The 25,508-nt window shown below is 43.7% G+C and overlaps 1 protein-coding gene across 1 annotated transcript in view; it reads right to left on the reverse strand.

The window, feature by feature from the left end:
• Positions 1-25,508, reverse strand: part of tspoap1 (TSPO associated protein 1) — a gene marked incomplete at its 5' end in the record, with an annotated part of 82,435 nt that overhangs the window by 23,818 nt on the left and 33,109 nt on the right. Inside the window, 10 exons of the mRNA XM_080835784.1 lie at positions 658-708; positions 1,427-1,531; positions 2,727-2,849; positions 3,448-3,537; positions 3,750-3,833; positions 5,380-5,541; positions 10,007-10,141; positions 13,856-14,032; positions 16,456-16,584; positions 16,916-17,023. Of these exons, the coding sequence (XP_080691910.1) occupies positions 658-708; positions 1,427-1,531; positions 2,727-2,849; positions 3,448-3,537; positions 3,750-3,833; positions 5,380-5,541; positions 10,007-10,141; positions 13,856-14,032; positions 16,456-16,584; positions 16,916-17,023 (1,164 nt within the window). The remainder of the gene's footprint in view (positions 1-657; positions 709-1,426; positions 1,532-2,726; positions 2,850-3,447; positions 3,538-3,749; positions 3,834-5,379; positions 5,542-10,006; positions 10,142-13,855; positions 14,033-16,455; positions 16,585-16,915; positions 17,024-25,508) is intronic.

Here is a 25,508-nt window from a genome sequence, read left to right on the forward strand (position 1 = left end):
GCGACATGTAGGCGGGCATTTAGAACTGCATCAGTGCTAACAGGTGTTTGAACAGAGAACAAAGAATCAATTATGCATTCAATCTCCATTAGCGGCCGAGGCCTTTTGTGTCGTCTGCTAGGAGCAGAGATAGAACGAAAACCATGTTTAAATATGAATGAGGCGCCAGTGTATATATGTATGTATATATATATATATATATATATATATATATATATATATATATATATATATATCGAGGGAGACAACTGGTTGTAAATAATGAATGGATTTCCGTTTGCTTGGCGAGGGGGGTGGCCAGCTGAGGCTTCACCACTTGTGTCTTGAACTTGAGCCATTACAACAGTCAGAGACAGTGTTGCAGACACACTCAGCCTGACCCTCAATGGCTTTTAGCCCACATCAATAGACAGAACATATTAAACTACAGCAAAGAAAAAAAGAATGTTGTTGATGTTGTGTAAAGCTGTGACAACATCAAGGGTAAAGAGCATGCGCGCGAGATATTTTAATGAGGTGCTCAGAGTGTATTCTTAGTGAAATCAAGCATCTTCTGTCCTGTGTCAACGCTTCCAAAGTCTTCCTAAGGACACGCTGGGGGCTTGGCTGAAACCATGGAACACATGCAGGGACGCAGCCATGAAGACTGTCGCTCACCTCCAGCACCTGAACGACACCCTCATGCTCCCGTTTGGCAAATACCTGGGCCTGCGAAACAAACAAACAAAAGTTCAGACACCACAACTCATGCACACTATTATACCAAGAATATAATGAAAAAATAAACCAAACAAACATGCCATGACCCTGTGTATGAAAAGCACTTGCATGTGCCCAGAGAGTGTGTTCACTAAGCAGTGTGTTTATTATGTGCTCTGTGTGCTCGCCACTCTGTTTGCAGTAAAGGGATTAAACTGGTGCCTCTATAATGAAGCGGAGCCCAACATGGCCTGGGGCCCTGATGGCGCCCCCTGCTGGACTCCTATTTATTGGCTGGGTGAACAGCAGGCGGGGCTCAGCTGGCTAATGGGGGCCTGAGGCTGACTGAAGTGGGCTAAGTCTGGTGCTGCTCGTGGCTAATACCCAGATGACATGTGGGGACTCCGCTCATCGTGACAGGGGGCCTTTGCAAGACAAACCTTAATAACATAATCTCATATTGATAGCATCATCTTCAATAAGGTTTGGTTTCAGCTGGGTGACTCATTTATTCGCTGTTGTTGCTTTTATATGTAAAGGCTTAATAATAATAACAACAACAACAACAACAACAACAACATATTGTTTCACCATCAGCTATATTGCAGGTGTAAATAAACTAGCTCTGTCCAAACAATGTGTCCAAGACTGCTGAATGAGCCCTGTGTAGAGGTGCGTCCTGAGGGCCTGGGGGTGCTGACCAGGCCAGGGCTGGGCTGGGACTCACCCGCTGCAGCCGCTTGATCTCATCCTGCTTGAACTTGAGGATAGCCAGTGCCTGATCATGGTCCAGTTCCAGCTGCTGCCTCCGCTCAGCGACCTCTCGCATGTGCTACACACAAACAAACAAACAAACAAACACACACACACACACACACACACACACACACACACACACACACACACACACACACACACCAACACATACACACACACCAAAACATTACACGCACACGCACACACACAGACAGACACACCCTGATTACAATGTGGACTCTGTGCACTTAAGAAAATAAAACACTTTAAATACACTTACATTACCCTGAAACTATGCACAAGCCTTTTATTTATATTAAGGGGTTCAAAATTTGCACACATGCTCCCTTAATTTCACCTTGGATTTAGCCAAGCCCTTAGTTACTCCTTAAAAAATGTCCTGAAGTATGTGATAGAAAGGCATGATTAAGGTCTTTTCCTGAGTTCATCAAAATTCAAGGGATTATTGTGGAGCTACATGATAACAGATTGAAGGCAAAATCTTAATTATACTTTAATGACAGATACCTTAAATGTTAAAGATTTATTTCAAGGACCTACTCATATGGTCTGCGTCGACTACACTTAGCCTACTTTGTGTGAACAATTTTTGTGCAAACGTAAGTGTGAACACTAGTGCAAGAGTATTGTTGGAAACTGATGCAGTTCAAAATGCAAGCTTTCACAGTATGACATTGCCAGCTATACTGCCAAAAGACACCAGTTAGCACCTTAGCCATCTTTTATCAGTGCCAACTTGATCTGTTGGTGGTATTTGCAGGGTTTCTGCATGCTTTAGAAGTAGTTAGCTCATTAGTTTTAGTCCAAAACTTACTGTTGCTTAACATATTTTTTGGTGGATCTTGCTTAAACAACTAAAACAGGAGTGGCACACAGTTGAGATGAGAATGCATCACTTTGTGGTTCAACACAGAGTCACTATATATATATATGTTGGTGAAATAAAAGTAGACACAAAAATACTCAAGGGATTATATACATACTTTGCATATTATACGTTGAATATTGTATGGTATGTCTTAAATTACTGTAATGCACTATTTGGAATTGAATGTGAAAAAGAAGAGCCTTTATAGGTGTTATTTAAGGGGTACATTTCCCCTGTTAAAGAGACAAATTAAGTGATTTTGGCCCTTAAAAACTTTAATCTGTGCACAAATCCACAGTTTTCTCACAAAAAAAACAGTATTATCTTTTTTTCAGGATAATTGAGGTGTAAAGAAGGGTTCCTGGTGTGGTTGAGACCGTACCTTTAGGACCTGCTCTAAGTTCTCCAGTTTGGCACGGAGTCTCTGGTTCTCCTTGAGAACTGAATTGTGTTGAGCGCTCAATTCAGAGAGCTCCTGCCTCAGCTCCTCATTCTCAGCCTGGGACTGAGGAACAAACACACCGAATCAGGTCACTTCACATCACGTCACATCACATCACAGCCATGTTGCCTCTCCAGTCATGAGGATCAAACCCTTACTGGGGATAGACGATGGGTGCTCTAACTAGGAAGCCAAGTAGCTGTGACTAGTAATGCAGTGCATTTACAAAGTCGCTGTTCTACTCAAAGAGCACTCAAAGTGCTTTACAAATGAATGCCTCGGACATCTACCCATTCACACACTGACGGCAGAGGCTGCCATCTAAGATGTCCACCTGCACATTGGGAGCAGTTGGGGGTTTAGAGTCAGGATCGAACTAGCAACCTTCCAATTGCTAAACGACTCCTTCTGATTTGTAAATTAATGTGAACACCACAATGATCAATATCTGCATTTGCAGTAAAGGTAGAAGGGGACAGGATATGATGCATGCAGCCAATCCAAGGTTGCCATAGTTGGGGTGCAAAATGCACTTCCTGTCAGCTGCAATTGTACAAGTTGTTCTACCTCTTGCATGGATGTTCAGCTGAATGAATGGAGAGAGAAGGAGAGGAAGAGAGCGAGAGGGGGTAGGGGGATTGGCAGAGTAGCGGTCACTCACCTGGTCAAGCAGCTGAGCCTTCCGCCTGAGGAGTTCTGTCTCCTCGGCTAATCTCTCATTTTTGCCTCGCTCGTCATCGAGCTGGCTCTCCTGAAAACAAAACAACCACACTTTACAACTCAACAAGACAATACTGTGCATTTACTCTTACTCCAGCAAACAGAAGGGTTACTACTAGGCTTAAGGTGCATCGCCTAAACTAAACATGACCTAACCCTAACACATGTATTTGTTGAGTGCCGTGATGCATAAACACAGTAGGTTTCTAGCTGCATTAGGAAATGGGAGGGAGCACTACTTACCAAATCCAGACATCTCTTCTGCCTCTTCCTAACATCATGCTCAAGACTTTCACATTCTTTTCTCTTTTTGCTCAACTCACTTTCCTGCAATGATAAAAAAAGCATTTCATTTATGAATAGAATGACCAGTTCAGAGAAATAAATGAACTGCATACTCTCTTGAGGACACACAAAACAAATACTAGGGCCATTATATCATCAGTAAAATACAAAACATGAGATTTGAGATTTCAAAAGGTTTCATTAAAAATCTAGCGTAAACGCCACCTGCTGTGTGGGGTCAAGAATGATGGTGCATATATACCACTGCATTAGTCTGAAATCCTGGAAGAATAAGCGCGCGATTTAAATATTGACCTTTGGCACAGTAACGCCAAGGAATTACAAAGCTTAGCATCCTTTAATTATTCTAAATGCAGCTTACACACAGGCCCAACAAAAGCAGAAATCAGCTTATTTCAGTATTGCCATGGTAAATAATCAACTATTACTGGCGTATGAATACGGAATACGGAATAGGGGCTAATTGCCATGCTAGGGCAGGGGGTTCCCAGACTTGTCATGGCAGGCACCCCCCCTTTGCCAAAAAAGACCTTTTAATGAAACTAAAACCCAGAAGCCATCAGCTGTTGCATAGCATCTCTTTGTTGTCTACATGTGAACAGTTAAACATTATTTTTTTAATTTTATCAATCAAACATTTTTAACTTCTCATTGGATGATCAATCCATACACCTCATGTGAGGTGCCTGCTAACATGTAGGCTAAATGGTAGGCCCTGGCCATATTATATATATACAAAATAGGCTATAAACTCATCAACAAATAAGCTAGTCATAGGTTACTGTGCTGTTAGAGCTATTGAAAACTTGGCCTGGAGTTGGTCGTTTAGGTTTCTTGCTTTTTGTTTTGTCAGCCTCAACCCACACCCCCCTTGCTGCAACTCTGAATCGCCCCCTGGGGGAACCAGGAAGAGTTAGACTTGGGTCAGATACGCAAAGAAGAGGTCATCTTGAGCACTCTACAGCTACCACTGCAATAGAAACCCTGAGAACAATGTATGTGAAATCTGTTCAAAACTAAAATGAATAATAACATTCTGTATGCTGGTTTCTATGAACGGTCATTCCAATGCAGGATATTGAAATCTGAGGGCCAGTTACTTTCTGGAACTTTTGGGTTTCTGTGGACTGTCATCATATAAGAATCAATGAGACTCAGGCCTATAAAATGTTCTAACCAATGTGCCGTCAAGAAAATATTCATATTTATTTGGCTATTTAATCTATACAGGGATAAATAACAGCATTGTATATCTAGTTTTAGTTTAATATCAGCATTTCTGAACGTGGCACAATTGATCAATGTTCATTATTTGTGTGCAAAAGCAATTTAATGTCCAACGGTTACCTGCCTGTCAGCCATTACTGCATGCTCAAACATGAAACAAACAGCAACATGCCTCTAAAGCAAGAGTACAGGCCAACAGTTTCTGCTCCAGTCTGTGTGCAGTATGTTGACAAGCCGCAGTATATATGGTCTGTGTACGCCATTCCAACTAAGTATCCCGAGTATCAGTGTGCGTCTACGTGCACCTGTGAAGTGCTGTGGGGATTCTGCATGTCCTCACCAGAAACTCTAAACGCGTCTCCTCAGTCTGCTCCTCCGGTTGGGTGGGGCTGGGACTCGGCTGAGGCGTTACTTGTGGCCCCGGCTCCGCCTCCTCTGCAGGAGTCTCCTCGCGCCTCGGAGGAGCCTCATTTAACGCTGGGGGCGGGGTCTCGGCCGCGGCCTGCGGGGAGTCAAATCACGTTATCACCATAGCAGGTTATCACCACAAACCACCTCTGGACAGACCACAAGGAGAGGAAATGATAAAACTATCAGATAAGTACTAGTGTTCCTTCAAGAGAGACACCTAAACATTTTTTTTACATTTTAGACCCAATATCCCAATAGTACTTCTGACCACTCATAAGCACAGCAAAGTTTCCTGTCCAAGAGATTCAAGGTCTCAGAAGCAAGTTTTCAAATCGAGATGAAGGACAACCGCACATTTAACAACCCTGCCTTCTGTTTTACTGCGACATTGTATTAAAGGATAATTCCACTTGTCTAGGCACAGGAAATGGAGCTCACACCGTCTGTATAATGAAATAACAAACCCCAGAGCAGACCGTTGGCTATGACCTTGGGGTGGCCGGCAGGAGTGAAAGCACTGGACATGGACAAACGTATGACATTGCTGTCAGCTTCTCTCTCCTCAGAGGGCTAAGAGTCGAGAATCAGGCTAATTTTAGACTCACACCTTTTAATGCTCTCGGCAGAACTATGCCACTGCAGCCAAGGCCGTGACCAAGTAACAGGATCAAATGAGCAGCGCAGAGGGCGAGGGGTGTTCTCACCACATGGCTTTGCCTTTAAGCTGGGCTGATACGTCATTCGCTCCAACTTTACAACATGACTGATGACTTTTTTTCAGCGCAATTCAACTGAGGTTTATTATACTTTATGAAAAACGATATAGTTAGAAAAGTCTGTATAGTGTTAAACTGAACTACAGTTACAGACAGAGCCCAACATTTAACACTAGTAGATACTATAGTGTATGTGTATATACGTCTAGCCATTTCTGAACGACATAAAACAGAGATGGCTATAAGATGGCAAGGTTTAGACAAGTTTAATATAATTCAACAATAGGTTGAACACTATTTGTCAATATCCAAGGAGGAAGGGGCAAAGTCCAGTCCAGTCCAGTCACGCATAAAGGAACTCCAGAACAGGAAGGCAGGTGTCAAGAGTCAGCATCAGAATTGAAGTAACGTTGAGAAAGTTTAGAGTGATAAAGTGGATGTTGACTGATGTGCGTGACACTCCTGGAATATGCAAATGAGTAGTTTTAGAACTTCAGGAGCAGAACAACAACACTCAAATGGTGAAGCGTTCCAAATCAGCAACTACTGTCTGAATTTGTACTTTTTGAAGTTTGTAGGTTTCCAATCTACACAAAAATGTAGTGTAAATTACTTCTGTGGGAAAGGGAGAGCCATGAGGCACCAGAGACATGGTGCCTTCAAGAGAGAGAGAGAGAGAGAGGGAGAGAGAGAAAGAGGGAGAAAGGGAGAGGGAAAGAGGGAAAGAGGGAGAAAGGGAGAGAGGGAGAGAGGAAAGAGAGAGAAAGAGAGAGAGAGTGCAGCTCAGGGCTCCGTGTTGAGATGATTACCTGCCGCCTTGGCTGACCTGCACCAGTGACACCCAGTGGAACATCTCACCCGTGAGTCTGAGACTCCATGGCTCCCACAAACCAACATCTCAACCCTCAACATGGAGTGGCAGTGGCACTGTAAGCTACGGCTGAGGGTAGCCATGGATGAACAGTCTTCTGTACGATCTTACAAAGTCAACCCTCTGAATCTTTTAGGAAGGCAACATGCAACCAGTTTATTCATGAATATTTACGTTGAGTTTTGAGAGTGTGTAATCTAATCATCTGGGGATTTCCCATGGGAAACATGATAATCCCAACCCCTTGATGTCACCATTTCTGAAAACTTCTAACTGATATTTCTGAGCTCGTACAACTACAAGTAAACGTTGGATCTGCTTGACACCAGATCTGAAAGTGCTTCAGCACTTTCACACATACTCTAAGCACCATCTGTTTTATTCCATCTAAAGAACACATTCTACCATTCCCACTATATCAAAGACACTTCAAACATCCTGTAGTGTAACACCCAAGGCACATAACTCTTCATAATGGCTAAAAAGGACCTGGTGCTAGCTAACCATTCAATATTAGACGTTCTCGTCTGCCGGCTCCTCGGCGTGTTAACCAAGGTACACCCAGTCCTAGCCCATGCTTACGAAGGCACACAGATCAGATGGGGCAGGCCCTGGGTGCCATAAGCACATTGCTGTAATCCCCATGGACTACTGAAACGGGTAACTGGATCACTTCTTTTAAAAGCACCTTAATGGATTGGCTGGTGTGCTACGCTTTCTTTTTTAATACATATCGATGCAGAGATATCGCACAGCGTGTGGCCCAGTGGTCAGGCTTGTCTTGAGCCGTGCCACGCCACTTAAATTCCCACATCTGGACACGGAAACCTCGGACTGTTACAAAACAGAGATTTTGTCAGTCGTCACTTGACTAGGCCTCCTCTCCTCTCCCTGCTCCAGCTAGCGTGTGCTAAAGAAGGGGGAAGTTGGTCTCGCCGAGACACAGATACCGCCACGTTTCTGATCCAGAAAACAATGCAAATGTATGGACAGCAGAAATCCACTTAAATGTAAAGCTTGGTGAGCAGTATGTGGGCCACAACGATAATAAACAGTCGCGGGTGTGCACAGAGAGCTATAATCTGGCCGGCATCCTTTGGTGCAGCCTAAACTCTGAGCGCCTAGAGATAAGTTGCAGAGAGAAAAACAGCCCTTGCGCGTTGCATGAGAATCTGGCCCTGCCATGACGTGGGCAGAGCGTGCACGCAGCGTATATCTCTAAATGCCAACCTGGTGGCATGGCACAGCCTGCACCCTAAACACTGTAGTTCTTAGCCTTATTCCACAGATGTGCACAGACACACACACACACACAAATACAGACATACGTACGGCAGGGGACCTACCCCTCTCCTGAGGTTTGTGGAAACGTGTAGGCCGTCCCCAGCTCCCTGTTGTCCAGAGCTGGGTGCGCTTGAGAAGTCTTTGGTCCAGCTACAGTCTTACCTACCATCCAGAACCCTTTCACCGCAACCACGGCGACACAGAAAGGATTACTGGACTGTACCATTCTGTTGCCAGGGGGGATTAGCGTGTGCACACACTCATGTACACACGCACACACACAACATGGCCCCTTTCTGTGTGCGTTTGTGTGTGTGTATGTGTGTGTGTGTGTTTCACAAATGACAGATTACTAGTACTGGCATTCTCATCTGAGCTTTAGAGAGAAGGGGTGAGATTCACAGAAAAAAAAACTTTAAGTGAATTGCATGTGCTTGCAAGAGTGTAGGCCCAAGTAATGCATAGGGCACTGCAGTGTTACATAATACGAAAGGAAAAGTTATTTTATTAATACTAATTTTAATGCCACATATTTCTTGTACTGCTGACGGTGCAAGTGGCTTTGTCAACTGAATTACAGGGACAATCTTTATTCTGTTAATTTTAAGAATATGAGGAAAATCGAATTCCTTTCAGATTCTGAAATAATAATGCTTTTAAAATGCTTAACTATATGTAATAAATAAGGTTCAATTGAAGTCATATAGCTAAAAACATATAAATTCTACACATGCACTAAAACACCACTCCTATAGCAGTCATACCTGTAAAATGTTCTCAACAATTGGGCTCAGGAAATAATGCTGAACTACTCAGATAAAGCAGGGCAGGGCAGGCTTAATCCTTTATATGGACCCTAAAAAGATTTACTACATGTATCTACAAGACTCAGACTCATATCCTGCCTTCTCCTTCCTATGCAGTGTCCTTAAAGTCCCACACAATAAGGATGCTAAAAGAACATTTGCTAGAAGAGGAATTTCACACCCCTCTCTCTCCCTCTCTCCCTCTCTCTCCCTCACTCTCCCTCTCTCCCTCTCTCTCCCTCTCTCTCCCTCTCTCAACCTCTCGGTTTCACTCGCTCGCTCACAGGCCCAAGTTCAAGATAGGGAATCAGCTCATTATGACTTACAGCAGATTACTGGCAGTTTGTCCACCAGAAAGCCATTATATAACACAGCAAAACAGCATCCATGTCAGTGTAAACATACGCTAAGCTCCCAAAAAATCCCATCGCACCAAATTCCATATTAACAAACACTCATAATCCCGATCATGGTCTTAGAAGGTCAACCCCTGCCTCGGAAGAGTGAGTGAGCTGGTCCATGCGGTCATGCCCCCCCCCCCCCCCCCCCCTTTCCCCATCACAACCCCATTTCCAGTGCCATATCTCAGCTCGGACACCTCTGAGGCCCGGATGAAGAACCCAAGAACAGCCAAAGGTCAATAGAAACGAGAAAGAAAAGATAGGAAACCCTAGCTAAGCAGGAAAACAACTCCTCTCTGAAAACATCACCACCTGAAGCATTCAAATTAATTGTTAAATGATAGGGTATTGATTTGAATGCTCTCTCTGTTAGCGTTGTGGTAATACCATAAGCATACTAGGCAACCCTCCCTGGGACTGTGCAAGGGGGGATTAAAGGGGGGAGGGGGGGGGGGGGGGGGGGGGTTGGTGGTGTCACCTTGTCGGTGGAGTCGGGGGCCACGGTGTGGCTGGCTTCGCGTGCAGCGCTGACTGACAGCTGCCTCTGCAGCCTAAGCACCTCCTTCTGAGACTCACGCAGCAGACGCTCAAAATCAGCCACAGCGCAGGGACCCTGCACACACCCCCCACACACACACACACACACACACACACACACCACACACACACACAATGATATACTCTTGCACTCACAGCAGGTAAAAGATGACCTGTGTGTATATATATGTATGTGTGTGTGTGTGTGTGTGTGTGTGTGTGTGTGTGTGTGTGTGTGTGTGTGTGTGCATATGTTCTTACGGAGACCGTAGAGAGAATGTACAGAATTTTCATTCAATTCAAGATGCTAAAATGTGCAAGTTTAAGGAAGAGTGTAGCAAGAGTGTAGGCCCAAGGCCGAATCTCGATTCTTCCCCTTGCCCCTTTTGCTTTGTCTTGTCTTTGTCTTAAGCCTAGCACTTGCAAGTGTAAGGGCCAAGGGCTGAGATCTTTCCCCTATGAAATGAGACGCCACTCGGTTTCGGGTACGTCATGTGTGACTGTATGAGCTATGAAACTAGCGATTTAAAAAAAGTCTAATGAAGAACATGGTTGCAAATATACAGCCGCGGAAAAAATTAAGAGACCACTTCAAAATTATCAGTTTCTCTGGTTTTACTATTTATTGGTATGTGTTAAAGTAAAATGTACATTTTTGTTTCATTCTATAACCTACTGGCAACATTCCTACCAAATTTCAAATAAAAATATTGTCATTTAGATCATTTATTTGCAGAAAAATGACAATTGGTCAAAATAGCAAAAAAGATGCAGTGTCTTCAGATCTCGAATAATGCCAAGAAAACAAGCTCATATTCATTTTTAAACTACACAATACTAATGCTTTAACTTTCAAGAAGAGTTCAGAAATCAATATTTGGTGGAATAACCTTGATTTAAAATCACAACTTTCATGTGTCTTGGCATGCTCTCCACCAGTCTTTCACATTGCCGTTGGGTGACTTTATGCTACTCCTGGCGCAAGAATTCAAGCAGCTCGGCTTCTTTTCATGGCTTGTGACCATCCATCTTCCTCTTGATCACATTTCAGAGGTTTTTTTATGGGATTCAGGTCTCGAAATTGGGCTGGCCATGACAGGGTTCTGATCTGGTGATACTCCATCCACACCTTTACTGGCCTGGCTGTGTGGCATGGAGCATTGCCCTGCTGGAAAAAACACTTCTCAGAGTTGGGGAACATTGTCAGAGCAAAAGGAAGCAAGTTTTTCTTCCGGGACAACGTTGTACTTTGCCTGGCTGAGGTTTGTAAAAGACCATAAGGATTGAACCAAAGCGGACTGGAGGGTCTCCTAGTTCGTCTTCTCTGATGAGTCCAATTTCACAGTAGGTGCAAGACTCTGTGGCTTGTAGGCCTCTCCAGGTCTCCGTCTAACCATCAGACGACCATGTGTTGGGCAAAGCTGAAAATTGGACTCATCAGAGAAGACGAACTAGGAGACCCTCCAGTCCGCTTTGGTTCAATCCTTATGGTCTTTTACAAACCTCAGCCAGGCAAAGTACAACGTTGTCCCTGAAGAAAAACTTGCTTCCTTTTGCTCTGACAATGTTCCCCAACTCTGAGAAGTGTTTTTCCAGCAGGGCAATGCTCCATGCCACACAGCCAGGCCAGTAAAGGTGTGGATGGAGTATCACCAGATCAGGACCCTGTCATGGCCAGCCCAATTTCGAGACCTGAATCCCATAAAAAAACCTCTGAAATTTGATCAAGAGGAAGATGGATGGTCACAAGCCATGAAAAGAAGCCGAGCTGCTTGAATTCTTGCGCCAGGAGTAGCATAAAGTCACCCAACGGCAATGTGAAAGACTGGTGGAGAGCATGCCAAGACACATGAAAGTTGTGATTTTAAATCAAGGTTATTCCACCAAATATTGATTTCTGAACTCTTCCTAAGTTAAAGCATTAGTATTGTGTAGTTTAAAAATGAATATGAGCTTGTTTTCTTTGCATTATTCGAGATCTGAAGACACTGCATCTTTTTTGCTATTTTGACCAATTGTCATTTTTCTGCAAATAAATTATCTAAATGACAATATTTTTATTTGAAATTTGGTAGGAATGTTGCCAGTAGGTTATAGAATAAAACAAAAATGTACATTTTACTTTAACACATACCAATAAATAGTAAAACCAGAGAAACTGATAATTTTGAAGTGGTCTCTTAATTTTTTCCGCGGCTGTATATGTATACAACTGTGTAGAGCACGAAACAAGACTGTCGTCATTTTTAAATTAATTATAAGCCAAAAATACTAACATGTAGTGTATGTAGCATGATAGCTGGCAAGCTACCATATAAGCCAATGGAGTGGTGGTATACGCGCTAATTGTATCCTAAAACTACCGTTTGAAAGCTTCAGTTAAGACCTACAATACTATGCATCGTTCGAGTAGCACATTTCAGATCAAACCGAGTCATTATAAACATATAAAAAGTTGTGTAGATAGCTTTATTCATGTAAAATATTCCTCGCTTCAAGCAGCCATGTTTTTTTGAAAATTCCCGAGCTGGTTTCGCGGTGTGCTCTGGGATAGCCCTTGGAGGAGCAAGGTAGCTCTCCGATCATCTCAAAAATGAGGGCCATACACCCCTTAATCTTACCACTTAATCTTGATCAAATTGGGTATTGAGACACCACTAGCTCTCACATGAACGCGCAACTTCAAGGGTAAGGGGGAAGATAAGGGGTAAGGGGAAGTATTGAGATTGGGCCATGCATAGGGCACTGTAGTGTTACATACTATGAAAGGAAAAGTAATTTTATTAATACTAATTTTAATGTCATATTTCTTGTACTGCTGACGGTGCAAGTGGCTTTGTAACCTGAACTACAGGGACAATCTTTATTCTGTTCATTTTAAGAATATGAGGAAAATTGAGTACATTTTTATATTACGAATTCCTTTCAGGTTTTGTAATAATAAGGCTTTTAAAATGCTTTAGTATATATAATATATAAGGTTCAATTAAAATCATAATATCTAATATATCTAAAAACATACAAATTTTACACATGCAATAAAACCTCCACTCATATAGCAGTCATGTCCTGCCTGTAAATCAGTCACTTTTTGTGAATGATTGAGTGCTTTTGTGAATGATTGACTGCTTTTGTGTTCTGTGATGTTGCCTGAATTGCCCCGTTGCATTAACTGTGTTCCTACACGTTTGCCACCTAGTGGACATTTTCAAACAGCTTACAATACTGTTGCAGCACATCCATCTGCATTTAGCCAATGATTGTGTGCTTAGCAGGACATTTAAAACGAATGCTTTTACATGCTTGTGCGGGAATCCTTAATAACCGCCAAAATTGTAAATTTCTGGAATTTGTATTTCTACATGTGATTATTAAGACTCACAGTTGCCTTGAAGGATGTTAAATTCAGGATATAACAGAGGACAGGCACATTTATGGCCCAGCAGTGTGCAACATGCTTCTTTACCATGCTGAATGAATTAGGCTACTGTCTAATATACTGAGACTACTGGGGCTCCTGGGGCTAACTGACAGCAATGACTGACCCCAGGACTGTTTACATAGATGAAAATGTACTGAAAACAACCTCTCTAACCTCTCCCAAAAGCCAATGATGTGAACATCACCATAGGACCCTCACAAACCACACAGAGATGCCAGCTCCAACTTTAGTGTAATGTTGAAATGGTCCACTAGGGGGCAAGCTAGACATAACTTGAGCATGAAGAGTGTGCAGACTCCAGGATGTTGTCGGTGGGTCTGACGAGTCATGCTGTAATGCATGCCGTACCTTGCCCTGTCCGAGGCCCGTCTGCAGCTCCCTGCACTCCTGCTGAAGGGCAGCGATCTCCTTGTCCTTGTGGAGCAGCGTGTCTGCGTGCTGGGCCAGGTCCCTCGCCCTCTGCCGTGCAAACGCCCTCTTGTACTGCTCCACTGCGCCAGCCTTCACCGGGAAAGGGCTGTTCACCTGCAGCACGGACAAGAGCAGTCAGAGGAGTCAAAGGCTCAGCTGGGGGTCATTACAGATGAGCAATACTCCTCGCTTATGCAACACACTGGATGTGCCTGTATCATCCCTTGAGGCCCTCCTGTCTAAAAAGCAGACCTTCTCTTAGCATTTATGTTATTGGACTAGTCAGAAATGTGTCACTTGAGGATAAGACATCAAATTAGGTGATTCTAATTTAACAACAGTAAAGCCTGATTGATGTACAAAACCAAGTCCCTGAATGTTAAAAACTGCACTTATCCTCTCCTAAGTTATGCTATGCCAAGGGCAACTAATCAGAGGTAGTTTTGCATTTCCAAATGCAAAGTGAATCAGAAAGCATTTATAAGCAGAGTTAAATAAACTCAATTCTGCACACACAGTGAGAAACCTCAGTACCCCAATAGCTCAAAAGTAAAAACTTCTAAATTGCCAGTGTTGCAGTACTGAAAGAAGACTCTATGGAGGAATGCCTTTGGATAATGTAAATGTATTTGAGCATGGCTATGCTTTTACGAAATTTTGAATGTGCATACATGCATGTGTGTGTGTTTGTGTCAGCTGTATCAGTGTGTGTGTGTGTGTGTGTGTGTGTGTGTGTATGAATGAGTGCTGTGGTGGTCTGCAAACAACCCTCTGCTACAAAGTGCTTAACAGGTGCTCTGGGAGACCAACCCGGCCGGTGCACATGGCCACCAGGGCTGCGACAGGTGGCCGTGCAGGTGGCCTTCTGAGCGAGGGTTCCTCAGCAACCCTCACCAGGGCAACAGGGGGGAGGGGCTGCCCTCCCGCAAAAAACTGCCAGGGAAGGATCTCACCAAATTAAGCCTTTAGCATATGCTCCTTTGCCTGCCACATGCGCTGGGGTTTTGTATGCAAAATATTATAGGATTGATTTGGCAGTGTAAAAACAAAGCGTTTCAAACCCAAGCAAAGGAGAAGTCCGGTTGCACTCTCTGCTCTCACTCCTGTGACAGAAACTTTCAGTCTAAACTAATTATCCATTTAAAACGGTTCTTGTTGCTCCAAATGCCCATGCATGGCATATAGGGTTTCACTGAAAGAGCATAACTGGGCTGGCATTGAATGGCATGTGCAAATGCCAAGAGAGAGAATTTATTTACGTTCACATAACTACCCATAATGACCCAATCTGCTGTTTGCCTGGGGTCTCACTGGGGAGACAAGGGAGCCCATTCATCTCAGGCTGAATTGCCTAGTTAAGTTCATTAGCTGCCATTGGAGACATCTGATCTGCGGCCTGGCTCTATGGGGAGCATGTGGGCAATGCAGAGGAAGGGCACAGCCAAACACACTGCACATCCAGGAGCAAAACAAACAAATAAAGAACAAAAAAATGTGTTCTGATGGTTTCTCATGAAGACGAGTTGTTGAGCCTGTTGTTGTTGTTGTTGATGTTTGTGGCTGACTAACAGTGTAATCAATCTCACCAAACGGGAGACACAAAGAAAATAAAGTGGGATACCCCTCGGTGACATTAATCTTTGTCTGAAAACACTGATCTTGCCAACATTAACTGTATGTCACAAAGAAGGAGCAGACGGAGTCATACAACCCAGATTATCTATCAAATTAACACATGATGGGGGTGGGTTCTGTGATTAAGACATTACAGACATTACACAGTTTCTTTACAGTTATTGAGGAAAACAGACACAGGTCTATCTCTGTAGGGATCCCTTCCATGCCAACAGACACGCAGATGCTTGCCCCATGGATTACATAGTGATGGAGATAATTTCCAAAGACGGTTAATGATTTAAGAATAAAATAATCAAGTGCCTTGTATTATTGATTACCTTATATAAATCATGTACTTATGTAAGCAGGAACATGGCTTTTCTGTGTTTCTGTGTGTCTTACTTAGATTATTAGGTGCCACTTAGTCTGCATTGGTACAAGAGCATGTTTAGACCAGAGGTGATAAGCTTCTTCCGACCTTGCAAAACTTCCATCCTTGCCTCGGACGTCAGAGATCCAACACGTGGTTATCCCTGCTGAAAACTAAACTTCTGTCTATATAAACCTTGTGCGATGTGTTTATCATGGCTTCACTTTCATCCTTGTGCTGTGAGTGAGCCAGATTGCAATTGTTCTTGTTGAATAAATATATTGATTGACAACTCCGGAGTCCTGAAGTAACTAGGGTGAATTTTCACAAAGTATAGCCATTTTGTGGTTGCCGGTTATAGCGTTTTAACTCGAATACTGGACGGATTTAAATTACTAATTGAATGTCCTTAGTAAAAGTTTAGACCAAAAAAAGATCTTAAAAAAAGGGCCCAGGTTAATACAGTATGTTATCATCAGGTAGGAACCTATTAAACAAACATCAGAGATGGAGGTGTAAACAGCAAATGCTTTACTCCATATGAGCCTACCACTTTAAGGTTGGCCTCCTGCAGCTTGCGTGCCCTGTCTTCCAGCCTTTTAGCAATGACCGCCAACTCAGTGTTCTTTTTCCGCAGTCTCTTCACCTTCTCTTCCGTCTCCGGGGAGCTGCTCTTCCTCTGCACGGGGAGGAAGGGGGGGGGGGGGGGGGGGGGTCAGAGGGGTCAGCTGGGAAACAGCTGCACTGATCAAGCCCTGCAAATGACTTCCACTTCTGCCCTCTACTTGGTCGTCTTTACCACTGTGAGGGGCCATGAGTTCAAGAGCTTTGGGAGGCTGCCATCTTTGTTTAAGAAAATCTATATGTTATCCATTTACATTCCATGACAGTCAGACCAGGAATAATAAATCACAATTGGATTAAAATATTGGTCCATTTTGCTAATCATTCCTTATAATTCATTATGTAAATGGCTTGAATTTCAGTGAACTTTCTTGCAGAGTTCTCACCAGAAGGCTGTTCTCCTCTTTGAGAGTAGCACAGGTCTTCTCCAGGTCATCCAGCGCCCGCAGCAACTCGGAGTTCTGACGCACCAGGAAGCCATAGTCCATTCCATTCTGGGGAGGAGAAAAACAAATGACGCCATAAAAGAAACTTGCCAATCACTACCATTTCACCCAGACGGCCACCATTTTGTCAGAGGTGGTGTCCTGGTATGCACTGGTGTGATGAGTCTTTGCATCCTGTCACCCTTATACACTCACATCACACCACTTGCAGAAGCATCTCTCACACAAAACTTAACGGATAATCTGTGGTGCAAGATTGAATCTCTCCTCACGGTGCCCTGCAGACATCAGAGCTCCAAGCCTGATTGATCTGTGATTCATTGTTATAATTAAGATGAGTTTCCCTGACGCAGGACTCCAGAGACGCGTCCTCAGGTAGCCAGAGCTCCTCTCCACTGGCATCCTCTGTCTGATGTCTGAACAGACAGCTCATCTATAACTGCACTGAGTGCACATCCAGCATGATAAATGGCACATCAGCTCTTTCAGACAAGACCATCTTCAACCGTGCAGAGACTATTTGATTATGCACAGACTTAACAGCAGGATTTTGAAATGCACAGATGCAGCTGGAGTGAGTGAAAGTGATAGAATGTTGTAGAATGAACGCTCGAAAGAATATCTGGGTCCATCGAATATAACGTGGAATTTTAGAATCTTGCATTGTTGATGCATTCATTTATTAGAATGTTTAAAACTCCCCTGCTGAAGGGTTAAGCACCATAAATAGGCACTGTATTACAGTATCACATTTTCAGAAAGCTTTCAACCATTGTAGTAGTTCTGTCTGAATGCAAAGTCAGCATATTGTGTGAGCAGCAACATAGACTCCTCGATTCCCAATTCCCCTCATTTTAAGGCACCCTGCCACCTTGTGAGCTGTCGGGTACAACAGGAACATGCTCATAACCAACAGAGGCTCAGATTAGGGCCAGCTGGATGGACTGCACGAGTGGCGGCTTTGGTTTCCACACGGCTCTAATGCCTCAGATCCTGGGGCACCATGGGAGGGACGTGTCAATGCCAGCTGGAGAGGGCTGCTGCTGTGCCCTCAGTGGCCCACCAGAGAGAGAGAGAGAGAGAGAGAGAGAGCGAGAGAGAGAGAGAGAGAGAGAGAGAGAGAGAGAGAGAGAGATAGAGAGGGAGGGAGAGAGAGAGATAGAGATAGAGAGATTGAGGGAGAGAGAGGGAGGGAGAGAGAGAGATAGAGAGAGGGAGGGAGAGAGAGAGATAGAGATAGAGAGATAGAGATAGAGAGAGGGAGAGAGAGAGATTGAGGGAGAGAGAGGGAGAGGGAGGGATGGACACCACATTTTCCTGGAAACAGAATTCTAACCTCAAACTTGGCATAGCACAATGTGTTGTATGATACACAGATGTACTCAGTTGGATAGGCAACCTAGAGCCAACCATGAACAGTAACATGGCTACTTATGGTGGTTACTATCACATGCCACTCACTGCATCACATACGGCCAATGTTGAGTCGATAGGGTGCTAAGGATGCAATGTGGTATTGACACCAAGCAATGACATGAGGGGACCGGTCTGGCTCTTCTGGCCATTTAGTACGAGAGAAGCATTTAGCTAATCATTAACTACACACGTCAGTAAAAACACTACAAAGCAATTAGGCCTACTTTAGATACAAAATTGTAAGATGGATTTGTGCGATAAGATCGAGAGAAGACTATGAGAGAGAAGACTGTAAGAGTCGATAGGGTGCTGAGGATGCAATGTGGTATTGACACAAAGCAATGACATGAGGGGACCGGTCTGGCTCTGGCCATTTAGTACGAGAGAAGCATTTAGCTAATCATTAACTACACGTCAGTCAAAACACTACAAAGCAATTAGGCCTACTTTAGATAAAAAATTGTAAGATAGATTTGTGCGATAAGATCGAGAGAAGACTATAAAATGGATAAACTCAAGACAAATATTTAGTGAGTAGCGGGATACAGATTTAAAACCACTGGAAGTACTACTGTCTAGCTCCCTCTTCAGGCAAGACTAATGATCATCTGTTGGTTGGGCCTACAGCTGTGGCGTTTCTTAGTTCTCTTGCCAAGGAGATTCATGAGTGTTTTATCAGTGCCTATCTGGTGCCAGTAATCCCAGCTGTCCCAGATTGAAAACAGACACCGATAGCAGACACAACATTCGGACTGCCAACACAGACACAGACAAAACATTTCAACTGTAGCCACCATCTGCAATGATAAGTAGAATCACACTGCCACAACCAGGATAAATAATAATTATTAAAAAATAATTATTCACCAACAATACAACCTAGCACAGCCAAAACAAGAGGAAAACATTATTTCAGATACACAGTGTTTCTATGTCATCATGACCTTCATGTGAAGCACACACTAAACAAGGTGTGAATAAATGAGACCCATCTACCACACCCTGTGTGGGGATTACTTGACAGGCTGACGTGAACTCAGCCACTTTGACATGAGTGATAGCCTGGGGACGCTGCACTTTTGCGATGATCGATGCCTGCCTATTAAAGGGTGCATCAGCAGTCTGGTCCACCCTGGGCGAATGCTCTGGAATGAAGGCCAACTCGTTTTAAAAATGTGAAACTCCATTAGCTCCGCAACGACACCAAAAGGGTTTCCAAGCTTGGAGGATGAGGCCTAGTCTGCTTAATGGTAAGCACTACAACAGAGCACAACAGAGAAAAAGAAAAGGTCAATGTCCCTACCATTTCATGATGCATCCGTCATCAGAATGATGGGGAAAACATTATTACTAATTCTTTAATTACTAATTGAATCTGCAAAATGATCAAAGCTTCATCAAAGAAGGATAAACAGAGGAGGGTTTGAGAAGTAGGCCAGATGCTCACTGCAGCGCACACCCCAGTACATCAGAGGGGTTGGCGTTGACACACCAAGAGGCCTCAGGAGGCAGGAGGTAAGACAGGTGGGATAAACGAAATGCAATCATCAGAATCTGCCACACTGTAATCCTTCCTAAAGCTTTTCTCAGCAACCACACACTTGATGGCAGTATGTGACGGAGGAGACAAAGGCCCAGGCAAGGTGTCCTCGAGTGCCTTTGGGAACACACCTTTAAGCCACGCTGTCACTATCGACTCCAACACACACAGGGCCAAATCGATCCCTCAGCCTCTCTGTCCTCCCACAACTCTCCTCTCTGAACTCGGTCACACTGCGCATGCTCAGCTCTCAGGCCAGAGTCTTAATTCACATCCATTCCTCCTTGATTCAGGAGGGCGCCACATCCCAGCCCATCCACACAGCGTGGCGACTCCCTCTCAGGACCCCTCTCCAGCTCGGCCTTCTGGCTTTTGCCCGCCTGCTTTGGGTGTAGAGGGCAAATGTGGTCAGTGTGCTTTTCCAAGACAGGACATACATCAGAGTGGCCACTCTGGCAATGAGGAGCCTCTGGCTATCAGGTAATGAACACGAACACCCACTGTTAGATCTGGCAAGCAGCTCCCAGCATTAATGAATGTGCTTAACTCCTTTGTGTACCACAGGCTGGCAGGCCACTTCTGGTTCACAACAGGACACCTCAGTCCTCCCTCCCCCCATTCTTCTTCTTCTTCTTAACCAAGCATCCCACAGAAGTGCAGATGTCCGGGACAGACTGAGAGCATGGCTGGGAGTGTCCATGGCCGCCTTACTTCCGCCTCCCCTAACGCTGTGCCAGGCTGCAATCAGGGAGGATACGAACACATAATTGAGAGCTACGTGGCCAACAAAAGGACACCCTGCCAGGGACGACAGCGGTTTCCATGGAAACACACTTTCCAGAGGAGGCGGTAGTAGGCAAGAGCCCTTTAACAAGGGCACTGATCACGGATGTTCTTTAGCTGAAAAATGTCAACTGTTTGCTTGTTCTTTATTGATTGTAATAGACTAAAAAATGTCAGACGCAGTACTTGGGTAACTATAACAAGGGGGGGGAAAAGAAAAAGCTCCTCATTGAATTTTACACAAGCACATTAAGCACAGAGTTAAAACAAGCTAGAATTATTTAGCATGGCAAGAATGAGCCAACAAACTGAATATTACAAAGCAGAATGAATGATTTAATTTATTTCATAAAAGATGAGGGGTGCTTCATTTGCCCCTGACTTATTTGGGAGATCATAAAATGTTCATAACTGTTCAAGATGAAATCAGTAGATAACATATGACTTACACTCTGACATGAACTTCATTAACACATAACCTGTGACTTGTTGATTTATGATGGAAACCCTTTTTTGCCATGAATCCAGCACGAAGCCACCACAAAAAGACACTAAAAAAGGAGTTAGTATGGAGAAGGCCACAGCACTGTGAGCCAGTCTAGGACAGGAGACAGGGATGTGCAATGTCACTCAGAGAGCTGGGTCAATACAATGTAGCATGTGTGCGCACTGTTTTGACATCTTACAGAATGAAAAGCAGAGAAAGGATGAGAGAAAGACACTGACAAGCTAATCTCAGGGGCACACACACAAACACGCGCCCAAACACACACACACACACACACACACACACACACACACACACACACACACACACACACACACACTCACACAGCTGTATATTCCCTGCATGATACACTACGTCTATGAAGCCGATAGCTTTCCTCTTCAAAAGCGCACCAGGCAGACCAGATAAGTAGGCAGGCAATGAAACAGGACAGAAAAAAAGAAAGCGAATAAAGCTAAATGTTGTAGCGTTCATAAAAAACGAGACACGTAGCCCACCACTACTACAGTCATGCTGCTGCTGGGGCTATGGAGACTGCAATAATGCTCTGATAACTTTGGCATCATAATTCTCAGAGATTTTACACGGATTCAGTTGGACATTCTGTCCCTAACCATTAAAATACCAGTGTGTTCTACCTACAGAACTGTAGAGCAATATCAAATAAACAGAATAATGAGAATCCCTCCATTTTAAAAGCCCCTCTCTGTGGTCAGGTGGAGACGTTTTCAGACACGGAACAGAGATGGTACACAGATGAGATTTAATGTCAAAATAGCTAAGTGGCACTGCACAGACATCAGGACCATTTACATTCTATAGGCTACTCTAGTCTTCCTACCAGCCTCGCGATCAATTTTTAATTTGCCTTCTGAAGCGTTTTTATGTTCAAGGATGTTTCTGTTTTATAATTTAATAAGCTCAAACCGATACGCATCAGGCTATCATGAGGATGTGTTGAATCTTGTATGAAACTTGACATGAATCCATATGTTGTTTTGCTGGGCTGACAGCAGCATGCAGACATAGAGACTCATACTCTAGCGCATAACTGGGCATTGTACGGCCCGCGGGCCAAATACGGCCCTCCGGGTGATTCTGAAAGATTACATGATAATTCGAATTTTTTTTTTTTTTTTTTTTTTTACAAAAAAATCATTTTCAATTTCAAACTGTTTTCTTAAGGACTTCGGAATACCATAATCAGAAAATATCTCTGAACACAGCTGAAGTGTTGAAATTGAACTTGAAATTGAATAAGGTGCCAGATATCTAGAGACTTCCAGGCGAAAAACACCTGTTGGTTTGCCCAAACGGTAGATGCTGCGTGCGCTTTCTATTACTGTGTATGCATGGCAAGTTTGAGAGCGCCGAAGTTGCGTAGTGGCCGCAAGCGGTATTGCAGACAGACAGAGATTTCAAATTGGATATGAAGATGAAATATGACACATAGTTTCAGCGTTAAACTAATAAAATAATTGCTGTCTGTGGTTCTATATGGGCTGTGGAAATAATTTAGAAAAATTATAGTTTGAGATGGATTGATAATTGATATAATTGAGAACCCCTGGTTAAATGTGTTCTTGGACACATTAATTTGAAAGCTGGACCAAAGTGTTTGATTTAATTCAATTACAACAAGGCCTAATACAAAGATAAGCTGTAAGTACAGTTTGGAGTCTGGACAGTCTTTTTTACTCAACGCCTCAATAGGTAGATCTTGCCTTCACCAAGGCAAAGGTTGGTGGTCTTAGGCCTAAAAAGTTTGGGGACCACTGATGTAGGCATATAAAGTCAAAAAGGCAACAAAACTGGGACAATTTTCTTTACACAGTTACACAGATCAGTGACTTGTTGTCTTGTTTATTTTGGCTACAAAGATGATGTGATGTCTTTAGAAAGCTAAGAAAATCCTTGTTTCAATAGTATATGAAACTCAAAATGCCCTTTGTTATTAATGTGAATGAAAATGAGTCAAATGTTACACATTTTGTTTATCATTTTGGAAATTCAATTTTAATAAATTATATTTTTGAAAGCTAACATCACATTTGAATTGCCAAATAATAACATAAACTCTTACTCTTATTATGCATAATTGAGTTCGGCATTTTGGCCCGGCCCTCCAAAATATTTTCAGTTGCTCATTTGGCCCCCTGGGGAAAATAATTGCCCACCCCTAGCGGTACCAGCCATGTGCAATGGGAAACAGATAACAATAATAATAACACAATAACACATTCTAATACAAATGGACGCTTCTTCAATGAAAGCTTAAAACACAAATGGAGTGATATCCATAGAGTAGTGTAAATATATTCTGCTTAGCCAAGGTCTAGCAGTTCTACGTAACGAGTGACTTAAGCCTTCATATGATAATTCAGGTCACCCTTGCCTAATGCATTCAAAAACACATTTGAATTTCCATGTTTTGCTGTGCAGGTAGTGGAGCACAGCATCATGCTCCCAGAGGTGCAACCTCAGCAAGAATACTGGGGTATGGAAGACAATTCATGCTGTGACAAATACATGTAGTCGGAACAACAAAAGAAGCCCACAAAGAGAGACACATACATACATGCAAAATCTCTGAGGGGGTACTGTGCACGAGAAATTGATGAATAGCTTATTCGCACGGAGGCACATGTGCAACACCCGTGTTGGGTTGGATTATGTTAAAGATCCATAGGGCCGACACATTAATGCCGGCTCCCTGTAGGGTTTGCCCCAAAACACAGGCATCAGCGCTTTCTTCGTGTTAGTCGACATGAGAAAGCATACATAGGGGATTGTCTCAGAGCAAAAAAAAAGGACAAAAAAGCTAAATAAAGGCTTTGGCTGAAAAGCCTTGATTTCCACTGAGACTCTCTGAAGCCTGTTTGTCAGAGAAAGACAAGGTGTCCAGAGTGTTGTTCCCGTTTATTGTCTCTTTGCTTTCCCCCCCAAATAGGATCTGAAAGGAACAAGCTGATAAGCAACGATTTGGGGAAAGAATAGCTAAGGTGCGGTACACTTTCATTCGATTCACAAGCTGTACTGACCAGAGTCCCATCGCAGGGGCATCTTGGGAAATCTCTTGAACTGGACAAAGGACGGCTGACCAACTTTACCCAGCAAACAAAAGCGAAAACAAACTGGGAATTTCTGGCTCAGTTATTAAGTAGGGCTGCCCTCCCTCTACAGAAAACGTGTCCTGTGAAAACCAGGCTCTGGAACTGCATTTTACCCATCCAGGGTAGTGATACACACAGTGAGGCACACAGTGAAGCACACTAACCCGGAGCAATGAGCTGCCTTCAGCGGCGCCCGGGGAGCAGTGATCGGGGTTAGGTGCCTTGCTCAAGGGCACCTCAGCCGTGGATGTGGGCATGGGAGAGCAGTGCTCTACCACTTCCCCCGCCCACATTTTTCCTACTGGTCGGGGATCGAACCGGCCACCCTCCGGTTACCAGCCCGAAACCCTAACCAGTAGGCCACAGCTGCCCCATATACTGATTAGTCCAGTGATTTACGGATGCATGTCTGAATTTACTGTACCTCTGTGCTAATGGATGGAAAATGACCCCTGCTTCAGTCTCCCTAGCGGAGCCACAGGGAACCCTCCTGATCTGCAACCCAGTCTCCCTAGCAGAGCCACAGGGGGCCCTCCTGATCTGCAACCCTGTCTCCCTAACGGAGCCACAGGGAGCCCTGCTGATCTGCAACCCAGTCTCCCTAACGGAGCCACAGGGAGCCCTGCTGATCTGCAACCCAGCTTTAATTAAGCAGGCAGGCAGGGAGGAAGGAAACAAACAATGGCCCAGGAAAGGGACAGGAAATAATTGCATTCCATTGAACGGAGTTCCATGGAGCACCACTGACTCGTTAAGATGGCATCCCAAATCAATGGCTCCCTCTGTGCCATTCCTGCAACCGCACTGAATCATTAGCTTCATAATGGGGTTACTTGGGATGCTTTGTTGATATCAGGCCTGTTTCCGACAGATAGAGAGCTAAGGCCCAGGATTTTGAATCGATGCTCTGTTTTATTTAGATATCGGTGTAGCTGTTAGCTTAGATGCAGCCTAGTTGTTTTGTAAAAGCAAGTTAATGAACTGGGAATCCACTGGTTGAGAATATGTAATGTTGCTGTATATGTTATTTTGCTTATTTGATGGGCACAATTCAGAACTGTCATATGATCATCAACAAGGCCATTTCCTGAATGGGCAAGTAATGAAATGTACACCTGTCCTTGCATGTGCATACCAGTATTACAAATATATAGGACCATCCATACACTTGCG

The sequence above is a fragment of the Sprattus sprattus genome (genome assembly GCF_963457725.1).
Source record: "Sprattus sprattus genome assembly, chromosome: 1".
Taxonomy (NCBI): Eukaryota; Metazoa; Chordata; class Actinopteri; order Clupeiformes; family Clupeidae; genus Sprattus; species Sprattus sprattus.